Genomic DNA, 26,896 nt, shown 5'->3' on the forward strand with positions numbered 1-26,896 from the left:
AAAAAATGCTTGCATTTACGAAATACTTAAATTATACATTCTGTAATCTATAAATCAATAACAATTTTTTCGTTGATTGTGTTTTTTATAAAGAAATTTCTATTAATTAATAGTTAATTTAAGACTGTTATGTAAAATCACAATATAACAAAGTTAATATAAAACTGAATAAACATATTTTTTTAACATTTATACCAATTATGTATTTACTTTTTAGAAATTTGATTTTATTAAAAATAATTAAAAACAAAAAGAAAGAGTAGACAAAAGAAATAATGAGAATATAAATAAAAGAAAAATAAAAAGAGAAATAAAAACAGATTTAATTTCCTACAAAATAATAAGAATTATTTTTGTAGAAATTTATAATTGGGCAAAATATTAATTAAATATGTTCACGAGGAAAACTGCGTGCCATGTGTGCGCCTTTAGTTCACAGACATCATGTTTTTCATTATTTTTTAATAAATTTGATTTAAAATTTTTAGAAAATATTCTCAACATATAAAAAGGATTTGTTTTAAAGAAAAAGTGAAAGTTAATTTTACGGATTCTTTTAAACTTAAACAAAACTCCTTCTATGAATACCTATGTTTTTCACTATACCAGGAACATATGAAACAAAAAGCAGAAAATTTCTTTGAAATTCATAAGTTGGAGTATTTCTCACGAGTATTACCTGAAAGACTCCAGAAACTTTGCCCTATTGTGCGCATTACTGTGTAGTGGAAAAACTTTTAGGTTAGGAGAAAATTAGAGATTTTAGGTTTACAGAAAATTCCAGAATAGAAATGAACAGAGAGTGTTGAGAATTGTAGAAAATACGACACGTGTTCCTGGTAATTGGAAAATACATAGGAATATAAGTTTCGCAGTAGATTTTGTCTGACTACAAACAGGGAATCAGTGATACGCGAAAAGCATCGTCCCATCTTATTAAATTAAATTACTTTCTTGTGCTTTCCCAAATTTTTAACTAAACTTTTTTAATAATGGCTACGATAATGTGTTTATCCGAAGAAGTGATAGATATCATACTTAGCTACAATGATATCAGCATCGAGGATATTATTAACTTTAGATGTGTGTGCAAGAAATTTCAACACGCTGCAAAATACAATATATTTAGAGAAAAGAAGTTTTTTCAAAGGTAATTACTTGTTAATTAGTTAATTTTTCGCAATTTGATTTAATTAAAGTACTTATTATACAATCAGTTCTGCAAAACATATATTCTATAAGAATAAGACATATAAGGAAGATAAAAAATACAATAAAAAATATAAAAAGATTAAGAAAGTCATATCACATAAAGAGAGCGAGCAATTATTTTCAATAAATTTTTTCATCAATTAAATTTAGTGTTTAATTAATTAATAACAGTTATATTTTGTATTTCCTTTGTAACAAACAAAAAAATTTTTGTAAATAACTCATATCCACTTTTCTGCTTTTCGACTTTTATTAACCCGTTTAAATAATATAATGATTTTATTTAATAATATTATGAAATAACTCATTAAATTGATGTTTTATAAATACACAGAATATAAAAGTTAATTTGACACAATTACAAAATATGGCTATAATACTGTCCATTGTTTATATCATTGTATATTGTTAGAGTATAAATTTTAATTACAATTTAAATTGAAGATTATGGTATGAAATAATAAATAAATAAGATCAAGGCTCTCTTTTAGATAATAAACTAAACGATTAATAATGGTGTTTTCCGAGTTTCATGAAAATAGTACATTGTTTTATCACATAATTTATAATAATTTAAATAATTTAATAAAAAAGGCTTCAACATTTCGATATATTCGAGTTCGATGTTTCATGGATTTTTTAGAAAGGGAAACATGTGCGCAGCCATATTACTTTTCAGCATTAAGGGTCAATTCCTGGTTGGTCGACGAGCGGCCATTACTTTGGACGACTGCGCATCTTCAGGAATTTTACACCTTGCATCTTTACACCATGGCCTAAGGTAATCAGCACGGTTAACCAATCAGAAGGTCATGGCCTATCCTAATGTTCACTGGCCATCCGTATTCTGGAGAAATCTGTAAACCTAAAAATTCTCTCACTACATTTGGTACATGATTATGCGCACAGTAGAAACATTTTTCTGGAATCTTTCACAATCTGAGATAATATTTCTGAGAAGTCCTTCGACTTTTAAAAAAAAAACTGCTTTCCTTTTACGGGACCCATGTCCCTGGCATAGCGAAATATTTATCTGTTTATCATGAGATTTTTTTTATCTAATTCTTAGTAAAAGTTTTCATTTGCAAAGATCTTATCTTTTATTTAAAATTCTTAAGCCAGCAGGCCTGTAAATGTTTATTAATTTGTCTGTTTATTCTTATGTTTCACATAGTTTCAATTTCTAACACCCGCTATTTTCGCGGCTTGACTATAATTTCCGAAAAGCGCATCTTGCCTGTTATATATTCGTTGATAATTAATATTTCATAAAAGAAAAGAATCCAGAATCGGACTTAACAATTAATACACTTAAATATGTATAATATTTTTCGCTAAGCGTTTTTAATTATTATTTTAATAATTATTGCGAAAATCGCAAAATGGTATAAGACTTTTTTGCTCAGTTTATTGTGCCCTATCTGCTCACGAGCGTTGGCACAAGTGCTCTGGGACACCCTGTATATTACCTGAGAAATCCCCGTTGAGTTTCAAACAATATTTTCTTATTGTGTGTGTAGTTACGACTGTATAGTTCTAGAACCTTTAGGTTGTAGATAAGTCAAAACTATAGATCATGCTATATTCTTTCTACCATGCTATGGATAGACTGAGAGTCGAACGAACTTCTGTAGTGTATGTGATACGCACGTGTCCTCGGCAATCGGAAAACACTTAAGAACAGTATCGCAGTAAATTTTGTATAATTTTAAACAGAGAATTAATTATACGCAAATAGTTTGGCCTTAGTAATATTTTTTAGAATTTTTTTGAGTTTTTAAAATTACATTAGCTTTAAGTTTAACTATTTTTCATAATGGCTACGATAATGTGCTTATCTAAAGAAGTGATAGCTAACATACTTGCATACAAAGATATTACCATTGAAGATATTATTAACTTTAGATGCGTGTGCAAGAAATTTCAAAACGTAGCCAAATACAACAGTTTTAAGGAAAAAAAGTTTCTTCAAAGGTAATTTTTTTTTTTTGTAAATTTCCAGAAATAATTATTTGTTTGTAAATTTTTCGCAATTTTATCTTATTAACCTACCACACACTCAATACTTGAAAAAGCATATTTTATAAACAATACACAAATAAATTTAATATAATAAACAATATAAAAATGGTTAAAAAACGAGTTAATAAAAAATCAAAAACATGAAAAATTGCAAACAATTCTTTAATAATTAAATTTATTATCTAATTAATTAATAAAACAGTTAAATGCTGTACCTTTTTTTAATAATATAAAAACAAATTTTTAAAGACAACTGCTCACTTTCCTGTGCCTTGACTTTCATTAGTTCTGTTTTGTTTATATCTATAATATAATATAAAATAAATATTATAAATATATATAAATATATATATGTATGTATGTATGTATGTAGTAAAAAAATTAAAAAATATTAAAAATAAATGATATATATATATATATATATATATATATATATCATTTATTTTTAATAATTTATTTATACATATATATATATATATATATATATATACAGGGTGTCCCAGAACACTTGCCAACGCTCGTGAGCAGGTAGGGCACAGTAAACTGAGCAAAAACAATCTTATACATATAATAATATAAATAAAATAAATAATATATTAAGAAATAATTTTTGCAATAAATTTCCTTAAATTATATATTCTATATGTAAACTATATATATTTTAATTATAATATATGTTTAACTATTTTTATTTTACTTTGCATTATAAATTATAAGTTAAAACTTATGTATAACTTATAATAAAATAGTGTTTTTTTTTAATTTATGAAAATATCATTTGTTCCAATTTCAGATGGCCTACTGCGAGAAAACATTTTGATAAGCAGTTTAAAAATAATGAACAGAAAGAGTCTGAAGAAAATAAACAGAAAAATAAAAAATGTGTAAACTTTATGGAAACAGGCATTAAGTTTGCAAAAGAATTACGGAATTTCATGCCACCACAAATTGAAAAGTATTTTAAGGATATATCAATCAGTAATTTAGCACACTTCAGTTACGTATTTCACGTAGATGAAAATTTATTGAAATTACTTTTGAAGCGTGAAAATGATATAAAAATGTATTTCTATTTTGATGAGATTAAAAACTTGCTGACTCAATTTTCACGGTAAGATTATATACATTAAGGTACTATTAAATTTATGAACTAACATACAAATTGCATAGGTAATATGTAAATTTTTTCAGAAAAACTGTTTACGATTTAACGGAAAAATATTACATTGTACAATTCTCTAACTGTCTGATGCAACGTATGCTGAGGATGAAAATGGAAAAATTTGAAGAGCAACCTCACAAAGTGCAACTATTGGAAAAAAGTGCGACTATTATGGCACAAAAATTACAATCTGAAAGAAATGTACTTTACTCATCCATAATAGCGTCACTACATAGTATAGCAATAGGCGTATTGAGTAACCTGAGAGAGAAACATCCCGATCATTCGATATTCTCGACGTCCGCTGAAAATTTTTCCTATTGGGAAAATAATAATATCGACGATAATTATTGGAACGAAACAGAAGGAATGCAGATCATACATACGCTGGAAGAATATATATTCGGCAAATTAAATTTTCGACGAAACAAATCGGAAAACACAGAGTGGAAAACACAATTAAAATACAAATGTATAGATTATGTAAGTACTGTAGATTACAATATATGATTAAAATATAATCATTTATGCTGTAACCATGGCTAAATGTTCGTTGTAATCTTAAAAATGTTTTCCTTTTAATTTCTGCCATAGGTTTTAGAACATAAATATGGCCAAGAAATAATTTTATTTATAATATATCATAGCGTGGCCAGAAGACTTGGTCTACGTTGCGATATAATAAGCGGATATTCCGATAATCGTATCTGTCTATTTTGGCAACCAAGTTAGTAAGTGTGTAATGTCAGATTTGAAATTATTTAAATTTTTTGATATTTATATTTTTATCATACACACACGCACACATATATTATTTTTTATTGTTTACAGTGCTACAAATAGTTTAGAAAATGTAAGATGTTTTAGAATAAATTCTAACAAATTCCCTGATTGTTTTATCAAGCAGGAGCCATTTAAAAGATTTGAAGTAATAACAGCTAAAAAGGTTGGCAATTACTCATATGTAATTTTTACATTAATTAATAAATTTCTGAATGAATAAAACAAGTTTAATAAGCAAAAAGACTTGCACAATTGTATAATTTTCTCATTTGTAACTAGAACTTTACTTACGTTTAAACCTTCTTTCATTATTATAGATGCAAGATATACTTTTGTTTTTGATCCAGTTTGATGATGAATATTCGTGGAAAATGTATTCACCAAATTCGCTGGAATACCGCATAAATACTAGTTTCCACTGGGATATGAATTTAAAAGATTGGAGTACGAGTTTAAAAAAAATTGGACCACACTGTACTGTACGTAAGTTTCGCACAGGCCGCATTTTAATAATAATCATAATAAACAATCTCTAAGGCTTCTCTCTGATAACATATACAACTACATAAAACTTATAATTAATTATAATTTAACTGTAGAATTACAATTAATTATAATTTAAATGTAATAAAACTTTCTGCAAACATTTATTTACGAACTACTTCACAAGAAATATAAATTATAGATTGAACTTACAATTTCCAGTTTAACCTAACAATGATAAGTGATGAAAGATGGGTGCCGAATATAAGATCAGAAGACATAAAATTTGCAGTTGGAATGATTGTCACACATTCTAATCAATCTACAGACTGTCCTGCAGGTGTGATAATTGGATGGCATCGATATGAGGCCAGATTTTCGGTTAAAGTGTCTGTAGAAGATAGAAGATATAATCCTAACATTTATCCTTTGAAGATCTGTAGTGATACAAAGAAAAAACAAACATATTATTTTATTCTTACCGAAAATGATGAAATGTGTTACGTGGAAGAAGGTATGATTATTGTTATATTGATGCGTTTTTATTTTAAATTACAATTTTTTCTTTATTAATCTCATCTGTTTATATATGTATATTAAAAAATAATACTTTATTTTAATTCATCTTGTTTTCTTTTTTGTTAACTTATTTATTTAAGTATTTATTGTTGTATTTATTTTATTATTATTTAATTTTAATGATCACACATTAATTTATTTTTTATTCGGGTTATATCGTAGACGCTATAACTTTAACAACGCCAAAATGGATTGTAAATAGTGAAATAGGTCGTTACTTTAATAAATTCGAAGGCACGCATTACGTACCAAACAAAGCGCTGGCAAAACGTTTCCCGCTGGATGCCGCTGTAACTGCCAATGTAACTGCAACAGAAACAAAGTCACAAACTTAATAACACAACATTATAAATTATAATATGTATCATTTAAAATATACGAAATTTTGTTGTCAAGAATATTATATATTTTTTATTTATAGGTATATTTAAATATTTAAATATATTTCTTTCCTCTCTTAATATTATATTGTATATTTAAATATTTTATTACATAATATTGTAACATCTAAACCCAGAGAAGGACAAATCGAAAGAAAGGGCATGACAATGACTTTTTCAAAATCAGACATTTTACAAAAGAATGACTCGATCGAACGAGCCTTAAGGCTCGCAAAGTAGATAAACGACGAAATGTCGCCATTATATGTTGCTCTTCCGAACGGTGGTTCCCTTTTTGATAAGGAAATTAACTCTATGACTTGAGACAGGACCATATTTTTATTTTTAATTTATAAATTGTAGATGAATATCGCACGCATATGCACACATTTTATATATATGTGGTAGGCAAATGGTTATTTTAGGAAAGTAGAAGTAAACATTATTATTTTGTAAAGCAAAAATAGTGAATATTTTTTGACTAGGCAAATGCTATCTGGCGGATCAAATGACTTTCATTCATTTATTTATGTTCAAATCCTATTTTTCTAGCAAACAGCATTTGTCTGAACACTATTTAGGAAAATAGAAATAAAAATTATTTTGTAAAGCACAAAAACAGTGGATATTTAAAAATATACTATTTTGTTATTTTTTACTCCTATTTTTACTCCTTTTTACTCCGACAAAGAATGTGTAGATGTATTTATATTACGTTGGCGTAAATCCTTGTGTGTTGATCTTTACATCTCCGACTTAATTTTACAACCTTTAACTATACATATAATCAAGCTTCAAAAACAATCACAACAATCTTTATGTTTAGGCACTAAAACTGATATGACATGTGTCGTACGACAAACTTTTCAAGCGTGTTGATTGCAAAGATAGAAAATTTTTAGAGACTTTTCTAGAGAATTTTCAGAGAACTTCCTTTTTTTTCAGGCAAACGGTGTATATACGGGCACTCCATACCAAATCAATAATTTTTATTTCATTATATCAAGGACATGTACAAAAGGTAACAACCTTGAAACTCAAAGACTCTCTTACAAATATTAATTCAATGCTTTTCAGTAGAGAACACAGTTTAAAAGCAGAAAATGAATAATATTAAAATAAATAAATACCTACATGAAAAAAAATGGGTCTCACGCTTAATTCACACACACATCAATATATCTCATTATTTTGAAAAAAATTGGATTAAAAATTTATACAGAATATTCTCGTAACATATAAAAGTATTAAATAGAAATTTTTTAAAATCTGATGTTTTGCATTCTTCTAAATATGTATTTCACTATGCGAGATATGTATAACAGAAGTCAGGTAAAGTTCTTTGAAATTCAAAACTTGAAGGATGTCCCTCAGGAATGCATTACCTGAGATATTTCCGTCGTGATACAAAAACATTTTCTTATTGTGTGCATAATGACAATCGTATAGTAGAAGAACTTTTAAGTTTACAGATAATTCCAGACTGAGGGCTTCTGCTCAATTATGCGAAAACGCTTGCCGCGCGGCAAAAAGGGACGCGATAGCCAATCAATCATTTGCTGTTATGGAAAAGATATAAAATAATTGGCTACCGCGTCCTGTACATAGACTTATTGTTAGTAGAATAGATTGCTTATAAGGTGGAAAACCGGTAGTGAGGATATCCATCACTGAGAAAGGATAACTGTCATTAATATGAGTTTCTATCTCTTTCTAGTGGGCGTGACTTACGTAGCAGAGCATGCGCGCTGCATGGAACTCATTCATATCAACAACACGCTCTGACATCGTTATTGGTTGTTAAGCTTCTCTCACTAGTCTGTGTTAGAAAGAGATAGAAACTTTCTCTATTAAGTCTATAGTCCTGTAGGCAAAAGCCCTATGGATAGACAGAGTGTAAAGAACTACTGCAGTGTACATGACACGCACTTGTACTCTCGGCAATCGGAAAAGACATAAGATAAAGGTTGCAATAAATTTCGTATACATTGTTTAAACTTGGAGTTAATTACGCGCGAAAAGTTTGGCGTAATATTCGAGTAGTATTTGAACTTTTTTGTTTTACTTCTTTTTATAATGGCTACGATAACATGCTTACCAGAAGAGATGATACATATTATTCTTGGATACAAAGATATCACAATTGAAGATATTATTAACTTTACATGCGTGTGCAAGAAATTTCAACACGTAGCCAAATACAACAATTTTAAGGAAAAAAAGTATCTTCAGAGGTAATTTTTTTTTGTAAATTTTCAGAACTAAATCTTTGTTTGTAATTTTCCCAGTTAATTATTTGTTTGTAAATTTTTCACAATTATATCTTATTAACCTATCACACACTCAATACTGCAAAAAGCATATTTTATAAAAAATAAAAAAATAAATTTAATGTAATACAATACGAAAACGATAAAGAAACGGGTCAATAAAAGCTAGAAACATATAAAAGTATAACCAATTCTTTATTAATCAAATTTTTTATGTAATTAATTAATGGAAAAGTTAAATACTATACCTTTTAATAATACACACACACACACACACACACATATATATATATATATATATATATATATATAAATCTATATAATTAAATTAAAATTTATATAATTCAAAACATAAAATTTACATTAATTTTTCATAATTAAATGATAATATTTTATTATTTTTATTTTACTAATTTAATTATCTTATTTATATTATTGTATAATTTGATAAATTTATGTTTTATAAGTACAGAGAATGTTAAGTAATTTGTTAAGTAATTTGTCATAGTTACGTATAGCTGTAAAGATAATATTTAGCTAAATAAATATAATATAATATTATAGCTAATAAAGCTATAATATTATAAATAAATATATAAATTGTTACCGCTCTTATTTTAATCTACAAATAATTACTAATTAATACGACCAATAAACGAGCAAATTAAATTATATGTTTAAGAAATAATAATATTTATTGTTCTAAATTATAACGTAGACGGTTGAGGGCGAAAAACACAACTGTCCACCAACAACAATCTATGCGTTTTTTTTATTTTTTTTTAAATTTTTTTTATGCGTAAAGTTGTAAATTCTATAACAAATTTTAAAAATTGCCTTGACATTGTTGTGTTAAAATTTTAGAGATAACCAATTAATTACGAATTTTTTTCGTCTTAAGCTTACTTGTGTGTCCATTGCATCTTTAAAAAATTGCCAAAACGCTCCCCTAATAGAATGAGACATCTCACTTCCAACAAAATCACAACTATCCTGATAAAATGATCCAAAGGTCGAGGAACAACCTTTCTAATATTTAGACATAATAATATTATTCGAAATTATTTTCGTCTTATAAACAAGTTTTTATATGTTTTTTAATTCTTGTAAGATGTCATAATAATAAGCTTCGTTTAATAATTCTGTATCTTTATTCTATAATATTATACTTATAATATTGTATTTTAAAATAGTAACATAATAAGCCTATAATGTTGTATATTATTGTTATAGTGATAAAAACTTAATTATAATTTAAATTTGAAAATTATATACTATACATATCTTATTTTACACTAAAAAAATTGATATTTTGAAATAATATTGTATATTTTGAATAATATTGTATATTAAGTAACTTAACCAATTTAATTCTTTGAAAACTTATAACTAATTCAATAGTGTGTTTTAAAATTTACGAAAATATTATTTGTTTCAATTTCAGATGGCCTATTACGAGAAAACATTATGACAAGCTGATAAATAAACAGAAAAATGAACAGAATGGATCTGAAGAGAATGAACAGAACAAAATAAAAATTTCCAAAGTATTCTTTATAGAAACAGGCATTAATTGTAAGAGACACTTACAGAATTTCATGCCACAACAAATTCAAAAATATTATTCTAAGGATATATTAATCAGTAATTTATCGTTCACTGACATATTTGAGTTAGGTGAAGAATTTGAGAAGATTAATTTAAGAGAAGTAAATTTGAAGCCTGACGATGATATAAAAATTTCTTTCTATGTTGAAGAGCTTCGAAACTTATACTTTCAAAAATACTTACTGTAAGATTATATAAATTAAAGTACTCTTTACTTTACAGATTAATATTTGTACAGTTAATATGTTTTTCAGAATAGACTCAGATACTTTCGATCTAATGGAAATGTATCACAATGTACAACTGTATAGATATCTGCACCAACATCAACTAAATGCAAAAATATCAAAATTTCAACAACTACCTAATGACAAAATGCTTTTCGAAGAAAGTGCTACCTTTGTAGCACGCACGTTACAACTGTTTCCAAAGGATGTACGGTACGAGTCCATATCAAAGTCACTAAATAATATGATAGAAGAGATATTGAATAGCCTCAGAGAGAAACATCCCGATCATTCGATATTTTCGACGTCCGCTGAATATTTTGCCTATTGGAGAAACAACAATATCGACGATAATCATTGGAATAAAACAGAAGGAACACAGATTATGGACACACTCGAGGAATATATATTTGGCAAATTAAATTTTCGGCCAAGGAAATTAAGAAATATAGAGTGGAATACATACAAAAAACATAAATGTATAGATTATGTAAGTTCTATAGATTATAACATATAAAAATATGGTCAATTATGCTGTAAACATGATCATATGTTTGTTGTAACTTTAAAAATGTTTTCCTTTTAATTAATTTCTGCATTGTAATTTCTAACATAGGTTTTAGAACATAAATGTGGTCAAGAAATATTAATATATGTAATATTTCACAGCGTGGCCAGAAGACTTGGTCTACGTTGTGATATAATATCCAATTATTTTGACAATGATAATGTTGACGAAAATATAAATAATAGTTTCTTTCTATTTTGGAAACCAAGTTAGTAAGTGTAATATCAGATTTAAAATTATTTGAATTTTTTGATATTTTTATTTTTAATCATTCATACACGCACACATATATTATTTTTTATTGTTTACAGTGCCAGGAATAATTCAGAAAATGTAAGATGTTTTCAAATTAATTCTAACACATTCCCAAATTGTTTTATCAGGCTACAGCAATTTGAAACATTTGAAATAATAACAGCTAATGAGGTTGGCACAATTATTCACATATTATTTTTATAAATTTTAATATTAATTAATAAATTTCTAATATTAACAAAAATATGAATAAATAAAACAAGTTTTATAAGCAGAAAGACTTGCACAATGTATAATTTTCTCATTTGTAATTAAAACCTTATTTACATTTAAATATTTTTTCATTATTATAGATGATGGATATACTCTCCTTTGATACCATTTATTTTGATCCATCCGACTACGAGCTGCGTCATGCAAATATAACGACTGACCTCATAAATTTAAACTCGATTATGAGCTTCAACAGTTGGAGTAGGACATTTATAAATGAAATTAATACACACTATATTGTAAGTAAGCACTACACGTGTCGCATATTAATAATGATAATAATAAGCAATCTCCAAATTTTTTTTCTAATAACATATACAATTACAAAAGAATTATAATTAGTTATAATTTAATTAGCTGTAATTAAACTTTCTACCAACATTTATTTAAGGACTACTTGACAAGGAATATAAGAATTATAGATTGAACTTACAATTTCCAGGTCAGCCTAGTGATGGTAAATGATGAAAGATGGGTGCCAAATGCAAGATCAGAAGAAATAAAATTTGCAGTTGGAATGATTGTCACACATTCTAATGAATCTACAGACTGTCCTGCAGGTGTGATAATTGGATGGCATCGATATGAGGGCAGATTTTCGGTTAAAATCGTTAGAAAAGATAGAAGATATAATCCTAATATTTATCCGTTGAAGATCTGTAGTGATATAAAGAAAAAACAAACACGTTACTTTATTCTTACCGAAAATGATGAAATGTGTTACGTGGAAGAAGGTATGATTATCATTATATTAATGCGTTTTTATTTTAAATTACAATTGTTTCTTCATTAACCTCATCTCTTTATACATGTATATTGAAAAATAATACTTTATTTTAATTCATCTTGTTTTCTTTTTTGTTAACTTATTTATTTAAGTATTTATTGTTGTATTTATTTTATTATTATTTAATTTTAATGATCACACATTAATTTATTTTTTATTCGAATTTATATCGTAGACACTATAAGTTTAACAACGCCGAAATCGATCGTAAATAGTGAAATAGGTCGTTACTTTAATAAATTCGAAGACACGCATTACGTACCAAACAAAGCGCTGGCAAAACGTTTCCCGCTGGATGCTGCTGTAACTGCCACTGTAACTGCAATAGAAACAAAATCACAAACTTAACAATATGACAATGTAAATTATAATATGCAATATTTAAAATATACGAAATTTTGCTGTTAAGAATATTATATATATTATTTATATGTATATTTAAACTTTCCTTCCTCTCTTAATAATATATTATATATTTAAACATTTTATTACATAATATTGTAACATCTAAACCCAGAGAAGGACAAATCGAAAGAAAGAGCATGACAATGACTTTTTTAAAATCAGACATTTTACAAAAGAATGACTCGATCGAACGAGCCTCAAGGTTCGCAAAGTAGATAAACGACGAAATGTCGCCATTATATGTTGCTCTTCCAAACGATGGTTCCCTTTTTGATAAGGAAATTAACTCTATAAATTGAGACAGGACCATATTTTTATTTTTAATTTATAAATTGTAGATGAATATCGCACGCATATGCACACATTTTATATTTATATCGTAGGCAAATGATTATTTTAGGAAAATAAAAGTAAACATTATTATTTTGTAAAGCAAAAATAGTGAATATTTTTTGACTAGGCAAATGCTCTCTGGCGGATCAAATGACTTTCATTCATTTATTTATGTTCAAATCCTATTTTTCTAGCAAACAGCATTTGTCTGAACACTATTTAGGAAAATAGAAATAAAAATTATTTTGTAAAGCAAAAATAGTGGAAAGATTCGAGCATTTCGGTTTTATAAGATTAATAAGATAATTAACTGAAATATACTGAAAATCAATCCAAAATTTGCAAGTTTATATTGCTATAAACATCCTATAGATATTATTATCAATATGAACTTATGGGGACAAAATGATATTTATCATTGTGTAATGGCTTAAACATAGATATTTTAAGAAATGTCAAAATTCTGTATTTTTCAAGAGCATTATTCTTTTTACTCAGTTAATTGATGAAACGAAAAATCTTAATTTAAAAAAGCGTAAAGAGAAAATTTTTGCAATAAAACATATTTATCATGAACTGTCAATCGCTTTTTAAATTTGTTATTAATTTGTATTGTGAAGTTTTATTTTTTATAAAATATACATTATGTATTTTAAAACAAGACTATGTATTAGTATATTGTTTGCATAGGAGTAAAAAATAACAAAATAGTATATTTTTAAACATACTAAATTTTTAAATATCTGTTTTTGCTTTATAAAATAATCTTCATTTCTACTTTCTTAAATAATGTTCAAACAAATGCTGTTTACCTAGGAAAATAACATGTGAACACAAATAAACGAATAAAAGCCATTTGACTATCCAGATAAAATCCGCCTAGTCAAGAGCTATTTTCCTAAAATAATCATTTGCCTACGACATATACAGGGTGTCTTATAACAAATGAGCCAACGCTCATGAGTGGGTAGAGTACAGTGAACTAAACAAAAAAGTATTAAGTCATTTTGCGATTTTTGCAATAATTATTAAAATATTAATTAAAAACGCTTAGCGAACAATATTATACATATCTACAAGATGTTCGATAATAATCGCTCCAACTCTCTAGGACAGATAGAGCAGGTCAAACTAAACATAAAAGTCCTGTATCATTTTGCGATTAGCGCAATATTTATTGAATTATTAATTAAAAACGCTCAGGCTATGCTGAGCGCTCATACGCTGAGCGGTTTTAATTAATATTTTAATAATTATTGCGAAAATCGGAAAATGATACAGGACTTTTATGTTCAGTTTGACCTGCTCTATCAGTCCTAGAGAGGTTGGACGATTATTACCGGACATCTTGTACATATGTATAATATTGTTCGCTAAGCGTTTTTAATTAATATTTTAATAATTATTGCAAAAATCGCAAAATGGTCTAATACTTTTTTGTTCAGTCCACTGTACTCTATCCGTTCACGAGCGTTGGCTCGTTAGTTATGAGACACCCTGTATATATATATATATATATATATATGTATATACAAATACACATTTAAAGCGCGTTTGAAAATTTGCGTGAAAGGTGCCCGAAGCATGGTAAACCGCAAAATTTTTGGCTTGCGTAGACTGTATCTTCTGAATCGCTCTCAAAATACTCTGTGACGCAAAAATATTCAGCGAATTGCCGAGCTTTAGATACCTTTTACACGAACTTTTAAATATTTATAACTAAAAAACGAAGCCTTTATCGCAATTTTGTTATTCTTGATTTTTGTCTTATTTTATCGAGTAGAATGTAGATGTATAGTAGTATTACATATATGAGCCACAGTGAAAGAGTACAAGTCAACGTAGTGCGCAGCACGCTCTTGGTCTCACTTTCGTTCTCGCATGGTGCGGGCACGTAATGGACAATAAACCTATGATTTATAATGATCAATCAATTTTTTTTTTTCACGACAGGATTCAAATATGTAAAAAATACAAATGCAAAGTAACAAAAAATAAATGTGAAATTATTTAAAAAAAAGATATAATATTTTATACATATATACGTATAATATTTTATATAGAAATTATCTACTGACGAGAGAAGATATAAAACCGCTATAAAAATCCTTTTTTACTAATAAAGTTTTTGTGTAAATTTCTCATATTTACTTTTTTATGTACAATTTTTTACGCCGAGTGATTATTACCATTACTATAAATTACGCATGTGTATTTGAACAAATATTTTAGCATTATTGTTTTAAATTATATTTTAAAAACATTAACTTTTTGTTAATTTTCAAATTCTTTAAAGTTTTTTAAAATTTCTTGAATGCTATGAATAAATTTACTTCAAAAGTAAAATCTCAATTATATCGAAACATGTATAAAAGTAATGTATGTACAGGAATTTATGATCTGCAGTACACATACCGAAGTCATTTACTCAGGGTCAAATGCCTATAGAAATAAAATTTTTCTTTTATTTTCCGTTATTGTCTGTCATGGTTTGACAAATGACAATAGAAAGTGCCTATTATTTTGGAAAGAAAACATTTCTTACAAACATTTATTGAATCTTAAGCAAAGTACACGTGAAAACAGAATATTGAAAAATTATTGCACTCAAAATTAAAACAGAATTTAAATATCTTTTAAAAAGAATTTAACACAAGAAGAGAAAATCGAGATGGCATCGAGATAGGCAGACATTGGTGAGGAAAGACAAAAAAGTAGAAAATATCTATAAACAAGTGAAAACCAAGAGATCGATTAGTCTATCGAGACACTTCTTTTGAATCTCAAGTAAAATTGCATGAGTTTTCGCTGACATTCAGAAATCTCGCAAAGTGCTCTGTATTTAACGATATAAATTCCCCTTTTATTATAAAATATATGTATACGCAAAATTATAAGAGCACACAAGTACCATAGAACAGATTTGTTTCTCTAATATTACCGCCTGGATAGAGCACTTTTTTATTTTAAAATCTGTGATTGCAATATCCTGCTATTCTGCAATCTTTTATCTTTTTCTTTCTTAAAGGCGCATGTACAAAAGAAAATGTGTTCCTCTTTTGTCACATGATAATTGTCGAGAGATAGTGAAAGAAAGCACAAAGTATTTGCAGGTCTACACAGACATACTGGATATTATGGAAAGTGAAACGCATGCAAAAATGTGAACAGCTGCCAATGAAAGCTCACGTGCATTGTGTTCTTTTCTCAGATGTCATTGGTGGTGACACACAGGTATCAGATAGGGAGAAGAAAATTTATTTAAGTAAAATTCAGAAGGATAGACACATTTATACTATCCGTAGACAACAGAAGTGCGTAAGAACATTATCATAATAAATATTGTGTTTTGCAATTAAAAACGGAATCACTCACGCGCAATTAGATTGTGGAAATTGTCAAAGAATATATTTGTTTATATTTGTCTCTGTGTTGTGAATTTTTTTCGTAATGGCGACGATTATGGATTTACCTGAAGAGATAATTGCCTTCATTCTTCGTTATAAAGATATCAGCGAGGAAGACGTTATTAACTTCAATTGTGCGTGTACGCAATTTGAGACAGCAGTTCAATCTAAGTATCAAGAAAACAAGTTTTCTCAAAGGTAATGTGCTACTTGTAAATTTTTATTTTATTAACCTTTCATTAATCTATCGCAAAATGTATAAAAAGTAAATTTTAAACAAAAGTAAGTTTTAATTTTTGAAATATTATTTCATTATTTAATATTAAAACATATATATATATATATATATATATATATATATATATATATATGTGTGTATATTGTATAGGTATATAATAGTTTTATTATTAATAATAAATAATTAAATAGCACTTTGATTATCAATATGCATCTCAACTTTTACAGTCTTATCAATTAATTCTTCTAGTAAGTTTTTTAAAAATAATAATTCTTTACAACAATTAGCAACTGACATAAATTCTGCTTCTGTGCTTGAAAGTGCCATAATAGGTTGTTTACGAGATGCCCAGCTTATAGGTCGTTCACAAAATTCTATAATGTATCCTGATGTGCTTTTTCTATTTTCTACATCGCCTACGTAATCTGCATCGCAAAATGCTTAAAGCGTTTGTACATTTTTATTATTATTATTATATATTATTCCTAAATATTTAGTTCCTTGAAAATATCTTAAAATTCTTTTAACATTAGTTATACTTATATCAGAAGGATTCTGTGTATCTCTACTATTGTACGCTACCGAATAACTTAAGGGGGGAATCTCTTTTTTTTGGTAAAAAAAAACGACTTTTTTGGGAATTTTTTTAAGTAAAACTATGCGGTGTTTTAATTTCATCTTTTCCGGATGTTTTTATTATATATTTATTTATTTATAAATATCTTTTTTATTAAAAATATCGCCTGTTATTCCTGCTCATTTATGATGCCGCGTGGAGTGCCTTTGCTGGTTGACACGATATCTACCCTTGAGATCATCTGAAACAAAAAAATCAAACGGTGTTTTTTTCTGTATATATGTAGTTATCGCCCGAACTGGAAGTAAGCAAAAAAAAAAAAATTTTTTTTTGAACAAATGGCGACTTGTCAAACTTAAATAATCGATTTTTACTCTTAAAATTGATAATTTTTTTTGCAATAAAAAAAAAGTATATAACGTATCACTTTTTTTTTAGTTCACGCGGATGTTTTCTGAACATACAGTTAAAATTTTAAATCAATCGATTGAATAGTTTTTTAGAAATCATGTCAACCAGTTGTAAAAACCTGTTTCAAGAAAAACGCGTTTAAAGTTTGAAGTTGAGTTTATGGAGATATATCTAGTACTTACAGCTAATCTGCTATACCAGGGCCATACAGTATGCCTTACGGAAGTATTTTCAAGACCTTAAACTACAAGATTCCGTAAAAAAAATCGATTTTTTTTACCAAAAAAAAGAGATTCCCCCCCTTAAGTCTGGTCTAGTTTCGGCTGCAAGATAGAGTAGACTCTCTACAGCTTCTCTAAAAGGAAGTGACTTGGTTTTACTCGCTACATTGTTTAGCCCTGAGTTTGCTAATATTGGTGTGTCAATCGATTTTGCATTGTTCATGTAGTATGTCTCTAAAATTTTCCTTAAATAGTTGTACTGATTGAGTTTGATGCCATCTTGCCTCCTCTTTATTTCTAAACCTAAAAAAGAATTTAGATTTTTATTAAATGTCATTTCAAAATCATTTTTTAATTTTGAAAGTAAGTCTTTTAAGTCTTCTGAGTTTTTTCCAAATAATATGCCATCACCTACGTGAATTGCAAGAATTACTGAGTTATCAGTCTTTTCTCTTAAAAATGCACTTTTCAGAAAGTAATTGTTTTAATCCATAATCTTTAATTCCGTGAATTTCTTATTCCAATTTTTAATTCCGTGAATTTCTTGTTCCAATTGTTCGATGCTTGTTTAAGACCATATAATGCTTTCTTGAGTTTACAGACTTTATGTTTGCTTTCCTCGTATCCTTCTGGTATTTCTCCGTAATTCTCCATAGAGAAAAACGGTTTTAATATCAAATTTTATGAAATTCCAATTGTTATGTGCTGCTAATGCAAATAATATTTTCAAAGCAGCATTGTTAACCACAGGACTATATAATTTTTCATAATCAACATTTGCTGGCATCTTTTCACAACGAGTCTGGCTTTATATTTTTCATCTTCTTTAACCTGAAATACCCATCTATTTGTTATACATTCTTTCCTCTTGCTTCAGTAGCATTTACTAATTTCCAGGTTTAAGTTTTATCCAGTGAATTTTTCTCTTCTTGTATAGCTTTAATCCATATCTTTATTTTTCATGACTTCTTCATATATTAAAAGTGCGTAATCGTTATATGTTATTCTGTTCGGAAATATTTCAGTCCTTCAAAATCTTCGTAATGTATTTTTTGTGCTTGCTCTGGTAATCTGTTATCGTTTTCTACTGTTGCATTTTCTTCACCTTCTTCATCCTCTTCGTTTTCAAAATCTTGTTCAGCGCTTATCATTATATCCTCTTCAATGTCATTTAAAATTTCTTCATTTTCATCCGAACTGTTTTCTTATTGCAAATAAATTTTATTTCCTTTTGTTGATTTTTTTTATCTTCTTCTGTAATATACTTGCTTTCCTTTTCTTTAAAATAAACTTCTCGTGAAATTATTATTTTCCTTGTTATTGGATCTCATAATCGATATCCAGTCTGCGTATAGCCGACAAGTTTCACCTTTTTAATATATAAAAGATAACGCGTGTGTGTGTATGCGTGTGCGTGCGCGCGTGTGTGTATGTGTGTGTGTGTGTGTGTGTGTGTGTGTGTGTGTGTGTGAGAGAGAGAGAGAGAGAAAGAGCAATAAGTAATTTGTTATATAATTATTAGTAACAAAGGCTATTACGTAAATACAATTTTATCTATTTTATTTTTTATTAATATGTACACTGAAAAAAAATAATGTTGAATCAACAACACCATTATAGTTGAAATTTATTTCATTAATTCAACAACATTATCAATCAAATCAATACGCAGCGTATTAATTTGATTAATAATGTTGTTGAATAAATATAATAAATTTCAACTACAATGATATTGTTGATTCAACACTATTTTTTTTTAGTGTACGTTTTTAATATAAAGTTTAATTATTTAAAATTTAAAATTTATGAAGAGAAAGTCTAATTATTTAATATTTAAAATTTATGAAAAGGGAAAAAATTATATATATGTAGGATTAAAAACATATTATATATATATTTAATATACTCTGTATTCTTCAGAGCGCTGTTGTTAGAAGGTAAGTTTTATGTGCGCGCTTGCTGTTGCATAATAGTTTAAATAGACGAGATTATTAATTTAGTAAAAGTCTAGATTTTCGTGATATGCTTTTCACGCGGGGTATAGTGGACTACCTCCAAAACTTGTTTATTTCATTAACATTGATGTCTAAAACTTCTTAAAAGTTGTATATTATAATATGATATATAGAACATAAGAATATAGATTTGTATTTTTTAATGATAACTATAAATTAATAAATAAAAACAATTCTCTTGTTATAATAAATATTTTTCTCTTTAAAACATGGAAAAATATCCTTTAATGTAATAATTTTTGGTATTAATTTTGAAAGACAGCATCTATGTATACTCTCTTTCTTTCTCTAGTATAAAAATAAAAAGTACAACATATCGTGGGCTAATATTTCACTAAGCCTCAAAATGTATTTATTTACTTTTGATCATATAAAAAATTATAATTAATCAATATTTACATAGACACAGTATGAAATTAATAAGAAAAAATCATTTTAAAACATAAATGTATTTACGGTAATAAAAAATAGAATTTCATTATTGTTTACCTTATGTAAATATATCGAAGAATTACAACTCAGTCGCGGAGAGCACAGCAAGTGCATTAAATAATTTATAACAACTTTCAACTAAAAATATTGCGATCATTGATAACAGCACGCAGAAATAGACGCCTAATAGCAATAATTGCAACATATTTCATGACATGGTAGCATCTCTGTAAAAAGATATCGACTCTACACCATTGTACCCCGCGGTGCCGTTCTACCCCACGTTCTTCTACTCAATAAATCCTTCATTCATTTAAAAACATATTTATCTCCATTTTATCTAATTTTTTGCAATAGGAAAAAAATTGATATTTTGGTTAATACTTTCGAATATAACAGTAAAAAAAATTGTATTTGTATAAAAATAGATTACTGTTGAGATAGCATTGTTTGGTGTGTGATATACAAAAGTTTATTAAAATATTGTTCTTATAATCTTAGGTGGCCTTCTGGAAAGAAATTTTTTGACAAGAAGTTTAAGGAAAATGAGAAAAAAAGTGAAAAGAACGAACAAAGGGATATAAAATACTCAAACTTTATGGAAGCAGGCATTAAATGTGCAAGACAATTACGAAATTTCGTGTCTCAAATAATTAATAAACATTATGACAATGTTTTAAATAACAAAATAGATAATTTTATAAATTTTAATCAAGTATTTCAATTAGATGAACGTTTAAGTGAAATAATTTATAATCCTCCGAATTTTATAAATAATTATTTTTTTATGGATGAACTTAAAAGTTTGATTGCGCAATCTTCGCGGTAAAGTCCAATATAAATTAAATTCTACTAATAACATCATATATAGATTAATGTACTTATTGCACAGTAAATGTAATGTAAATTTTTCAGAAGAACTGATTCCGATCTAATGGAAAGATATTGCTACATGAAAATGTTTTATTATCTGAGGCAATATTCTTTAAAGAAAAAGTGGGAAAACTTTAAAGCACAACCTCAAAAAGAGCAGCTTTTGGAACGTGCTGCTACTATTGTGGCACAATGGTTTCAACCACAAAAGGATGTTTATTACTCGCGTGTAAATGAGTCACTAGATAACATTGTACAAGAAGTATTGATATGCCTAGAAGAAAAATATCCCGACCATCCGATATTCTCGATGCCCGCTGAAAATTTTTCCTATTGGAAAAATAACAACATTGATGATAATCATTGGAACGAAGCGGAAGGAACGCAGATTATGGATACACTCGAGAAATATATATTTGATACATTAAACTTTACATGAAACAAATCGACAAACGCAAATTTGACATCTTTCTGTATAGATAATGTAAGTTATTATAGATATAATAATATATTGTAATTCTAGTCAATTATACCATGAGCATGACCATATATTCGTCATAGCTTAAAAGTACTCTCTCCTTCTTTCTCTTTTTTTGTCTCTCTTTCTTATAATTATATTGTATTTTAATTTATATTTTATTTTAATTTGTATTATATTTTAATTTCTTGCACAGGTTTTAGAAAATAAACAGGGCGAAAAAATAATTTTATTAATAATATATCACAGTGTGGCTAGGAGACTTGGGCTACATTGTGATGTAATAAAAGTGCTAGTTTACAACCGTATATGTATACTTTGGAAAACACAAAGGTAAATATTAGAGTGTTGGGAAGTAATGCGTTACTTGTAACGTCGTTACCGTTACAGTTATATACAGGGTGTCCCATAAAATGGCGAACCACTCATTACGTGCAGGTAGAGTAAGTTAAACTGAATAAAAAAATTATCCACCATTTTGCAATTTTCGCAATAGTTAATGAGATATTAATTATAAAAGATCAGCCAATCGGCGCCCGGCAGGAGCGCGCGGCACAAAGAAGCCTCCCATTGTTACTTGATACTAGGCGCGCCGACGAAACAGTGGGAGGAACACTCTGCATTGACAACCTAAAGAGTCACATATCGGCGCGCCTAGTATCAAGTAACAATGGGGAGGCTTCTTCGTGCCGCGCGCTTCTGCCGGGCGCCGATTGGTTGATCTCTTATAATTAAATTCTCATTAACTATTGCGAAAATTGCAAAATGGTACATAACTTTTTTACTCAGTTTAACCTACTTTACCTTCACCTGACGGGTGGTTCGCGAATTATGGGACACCCTGTATAATTTTTTAGTGTTTACAGTGTCACGAGTAACTTGGAAAATTTAAGAGGCTTTAACATGAATTTTGGTGAAGTCTTGGGATGCAGTATCAAGGGGCGTTTTAAAAAATTTGAAAAGGAGTATTTTGTAATATCTGCTAAAAAGGTTGGCAATTATATATTCTCTTATAATACGTTTTCTCTATAATTTTAAAGTTAATTAAATTGTTAAACGTGTAACCTTGGCAAAAATAATAGTTAATGATACATACTTTATAGGCAAAAAAATTACATAATTTTTCATTTCTTCATTTCCAATTAGTGTTTCGTTTACATGTTATAAACTTTTTTTAGATATTACAAGAGATACTAGATATACTTAAAAATTTAAAGTGGTGTAACCACTCTTTGATGGTTATTCCGCAAGAAATGGAACTTGGATACGATCCTCCGAATTTAAAAATGGTATTTTGTATTAATAAATAATAGTAATAATAATAAAATCTCTGAAATTTTTCTTTTATAATATATAAAATTATATAAATATTATAATTATTTATAATTTAACCAGCTATAGATAATTAAACTTGCTACAAAAGTCTATTTAGGATATATTTGACAAGAAATAAAGTCAATTAATTTTTTGACTTTATACTTTCCAGCTCTCTCTTAACGTTAACCAAATAGAACAATCAAATACAAGACCAAAGGATGTAAAATTTTCAGTTGGAACGATAAAACATAAAAACAGAGAATATGGTCAACCTACAGACAGTTCTGTCGGTGTGATAGTCGGATGGACGCACCGCTATGAAGACACACATAATATTACGTTCTCTAGAACACAGCCTCTTTTGCCGTTAAGGATTTGTAGCAATGTTGATAGTACAAAGGAACAAACACATTACATAATGCTTGATGAAAATAACGTAATGTCTTACGTGGCAGAAGGTATGAATATCATTATTTGCATTTTTATCTCAAATAATAATTGCTTATTGCACGAGCTCATTTTTTTCTACACAATATTTTGTAAAACTTGTAACTTGTAAAACAATATTTTATTTTATTTTAATTTAATTACATATTCTTTTTATAATTTAGTTTTATTTTATCTGTTATCTTATTCCATCTATTATTTAGAGCTCATCTTAGTTATCATTAATTAGACTTCTAAAGACGTTAGTAACAATTGGCGGTTAGAATATTAAAAACACAATTTTTTAAATTAATTAAATTAATGTCGCATGTAATATAAGATAAAACCGTAATACAAACAATATATGTATATGCTTAGATTGACGACCTTGTTTTTAAGTATCATGCGTTGCTTTTTTTTTAAATAGAGAATTATACACGGTAAATTACAAAGTTTAAAATTTTTTGAGGGTTTCAATTATAAAGAGATAGGAAGGATGTAAATTTCCGTGTTGCTCTGTAGATTCAAACCTGCCTTTTGTCTTTTTATGTGCAACATTCTCGAAATCAATCTCTTTTTATAACAGGATTCTTTATCAAGGATTTGTATGTTATTTATGAGATTATTCAATCCCTTGTATGCCGGATACATCTTCTCTTTATCAAAGATTTGAATTTTTATGAAATATACGGAACATGGAAAGTTATTATTTCTGCCCTTATTTTGAACGTTGTTTATGTAATTCTTATTACTGTGGAATAGATATTTTAGTCTGGAGTTAATCGTGTCAGAAATAAATTTCATAGGATATCCATTAGTTAATAGTATGTTGATGATCTTATTTAAATTTTTTTGATAAAACGACGGATGTAATAAATGAAACACTCTATCTACTAGCCCTATGGTGGTACCTTTTTTTTGACAAAGAGGATGTTGTGAATGAAAGTTTAGGTACCTTCCTGAAAATGTTGGTTTCTGATACCAAACTGGTACCAATCTAGTATAAGGTATCTTATAAACATTTAAATCTAAGAACCTTAGACTATTATTTTCTCCGATCTCAATAGTAAATTTTAATCGGGAATGGAAGGAATTAAAAGCCTTTAATATTTTTTGAAATTCTACTGGAGGTTCCGCCATCAAAATATCATCTACATATCTAAAATAAAGATTTGTAGAGTAAGACCTTTCCGTTATTAACATTTAACATCCCTTTTTATTTCAGATATTAGATTTTAGGCACATATTTTTCTTGGTGTATTCACCTTGCAAAATCGCGTTTTCTCATATCCATAGATTTATAGACAAATAGACGAGACAGATATCAGTGTGGTGCTGAATAGCTCAGTGGTAAGAGCAGTCGCCCGGCAAGCGAAAGACTGGGGTTTGATTGCCGATATTTTTCTCACCTACGTCTCTTTAGGAGAGTAAGAAGGGATTTATTAAATTCTCAACAATAAGAATAAAAATCTTGGTAAATAGGAGAGATCAGGGTTAAAAGTAACAGGGGTAGGTTGATAACTTTGTAAAGAAAATAGATATCATTATGAAAACAAAACGGGTCAAATACTTGTTTACCACTGTTACGCTGCCATCATGATAGTTGCTTCTAGTGCCACTCTATTAACGAGTGTTGTGTAGGAGGTAACTACACATCATGTGGGTAAATAAGTTTCAATGATATTTTTTTGGATTTATTCGTAAATTTTACACTTTATCAGCAATTATTTTTTCTTCATATCTTACGAGTTAATCGGTAGACAAATATATGTTGCCATTTCATTATATTTTAAACGTTTTTAATATAAATACTTTAGTTTAGAATGTATTGTATTTTGGGGTCAGAAGTAACATGCCGTTGGGGTAAATTGTAACATGTTACAACTTACTCCAACACGAAATATTGTATGTATAAATCAACATACCTAACTAATTATGTAATTATGAGACATGAGCATTGTATTAAAAAATTTGATAAGGTTAATTTTATGTGTTCCAACTGCTACTCAGATGAGTCTTCGAGTGAGAACTAAAACAATTTATTTTAATTAATTATTTGCATTTAATTGATCTCATTAAGACGCTAATGTTATGTTGTGCTAAGTAAAAAGAAAACAATTTATGTTACGTTGATTACTGATTAAGAAATATTATTTATGTTGTGTCAATTAAAGAAAAGACAATTTATGTTATGTTGATTATTTTTAATATGTTGAGTATTATTAATTTAAGTTACTTTTAATTATTTGTCAGTTCTCATTTTATAATTCAGCTTGTATCTATTTGTGTTACAACTTACCCCGGCGTTGTTACTTTCAACCCCAAAGTCGGGGTGGAAAGTAACAACTCTCTTCGGTCATTTTGCAGGGTTATAACATTTTTCTCAAAATATTTAATGACACATTATCGCTATCAAACTAATCTTAAATCTTCCACTTATCCGTATAAATAAGCATTAAATCTCTAACAAAAATATAGAATTTATTTATTTCATCAAAACTAAAAAATGTTACTTTCCCGGTCTTCCCTACTCTTATTTTCTGCGAAATCGACGCATTAACATCCGCGTTTAGCTCTTATTCACCAAGTTTATACTTGTTTGTAAACATTAAGAGCCTTATATTTCCAATATATATTTATTACATTTCTGTACAATCCGTAATTTAAAAAATAGTATTCTTAATCCTCTAATCGCCAATTGTTACTAACGTTTTTAGAATTTAAGGAGCGTTTCTTTTTCTTTTATAATTTGACTTTTTATTTGCACTTATTTACATTTAGATGATATAGCTACAACAACACCAAAGTGGATCAACAATGATGAAACAAGACGGTATTTTTGTAAATTTTCAAAGACGCATTATATGCCGAACAAAATGCTGGCGAAACTTTACCCGGAGAACGCTGCTATAACTGATACAACTAAACCCTTGTGCCGCGAAAAATTTACCCTTTCGGCGGCGGCGAGCACCAGCGTTAGTATTTTACATAAAATATAAATCTAACAATCAGATTACTTATATGTTGTTAAATATATGGTATTGGGAAAAGCGAAATCAGTCGGTTCGCTCTCTCTCGAAAACAAATCATCTCTGTATAGCGATATAGCTTTTATTAAATAGTCACAGCAGGACAAAAGAAAAACGAACGGCCG

At 27.9% G+C, this 26,896-nt stretch overlaps 2 protein-coding genes and 1 pseudogene across 3 annotated transcripts; all 3 read left to right on the forward strand.

Annotated features, from left to right (window-relative positions):
* The first annotated feature begins 316 nt into the window (after positions 1-316).
* Positions 317-6,599, forward strand: LOC140674001 (F-box only protein 21-like). 2 transcript variants are annotated; one of them, XM_072907297.1, is made up of 9 exons: positions 317-1,150; positions 1,856-1,993; positions 4,028-4,345; positions 4,426-4,879; positions 4,991-5,127; positions 5,228-5,342; positions 5,497-5,658; positions 5,885-6,176; positions 6,404-6,599. In XM_072907297.1, exons 1-9 carry the CDS (start codon positions 993-995, stop codon positions 6,574-6,576), a joined length of 1,947 nt encoding a protein of 648 aa, XP_072763398.1. In that variant the 5' UTR covers positions 317-992; the 3' UTR covers positions 6,577-6,599. The 2 variants fall into 2 exon arrangements, with proteins under 2 accessions (XP_072763398.1, XP_072763399.1); XM_072907298.1 differs by lacking the exons at positions 317-1,150; positions 1,856-1,993 and adding an exon at positions 2,950-3,186.
* Positions 6,600-8,531: 1,932 nt separating this feature from the next.
* On the forward strand, positions 8,532-12,957 carry LOC140674002 (uncharacterized). The gene is made up of 8 exons (XM_072907299.1): positions 8,532-8,855; positions 10,336-10,683; positions 10,754-11,216; positions 11,343-11,506; positions 11,606-11,720; positions 11,903-12,061; positions 12,265-12,556; positions 12,785-12,957. The coding sequence occupies exons 1-8, from the start codon at positions 8,698-8,700 to the stop codon at positions 12,955-12,957; spliced, it is 1,872 nt and encodes a 623-aa protein (XP_072763400.1). The 5' UTR covers positions 8,532-8,697.
* Positions 12,958-16,797: 3,840 nt separating this feature from the next.
* Positions 16,798-26,741, forward strand: LOC140674171 (F-box only protein 21-like; annotated as a pseudogene).
* The last annotated feature ends 155 nt before the right edge of the window (positions 26,742-26,896 follow it).

The sequence above is a fragment of the Anoplolepis gracilipes genome, chromosome 15, assembly GCF_047496725.1.
Source record: "Anoplolepis gracilipes chromosome 15, ASM4749672v1, whole genome shotgun sequence".
NCBI lineage: Eukaryota > Metazoa > Arthropoda > Insecta > Hymenoptera > Formicidae > Anoplolepis > Anoplolepis gracilipes.

Bases quoted from the DNA above. Each gene is read 5' to 3' on its own strand.
- LOC140674001 (XM_072907297.1), top strand. From the start codon at position 993: ATGGCTACGATAATGTGTTTATCCGAAGAAGTGATAGATATCATACTT. The intron at 1,994-4,027 runs GTAATCAGCACG...TTCCAATTTCAG, and splicing joins TCTTTACACCATGGCCTAAG to ATGGCCTACTGCGAGAAAAC. The intron at 5,659-5,884 runs GTACGTAAGTTT...TACAATTTCCAG, and splicing joins AAATTGGACCACACTGTACT to TTTAACCTAACAATGATAAG.
- LOC140674002 (XM_072907299.1), top strand. From the start codon at position 8,698: ATGGCTACGATAACATGCTTACCAGAAGAGATGATACATATTATTCTT. The intron at 10,684-10,753 runs GTAAGATTATAT...TATGTTTTTCAG, and splicing joins TACTTTCAAAAATACTTACT to AATAGACTCAGATACTTTCG. The intron at 11,217-11,342 runs GTAAGTTCTATA...TTTCTAACATAG, and splicing joins AACATAAATGTATAGATTAT to GTTTTAGAACATAAATGTGG.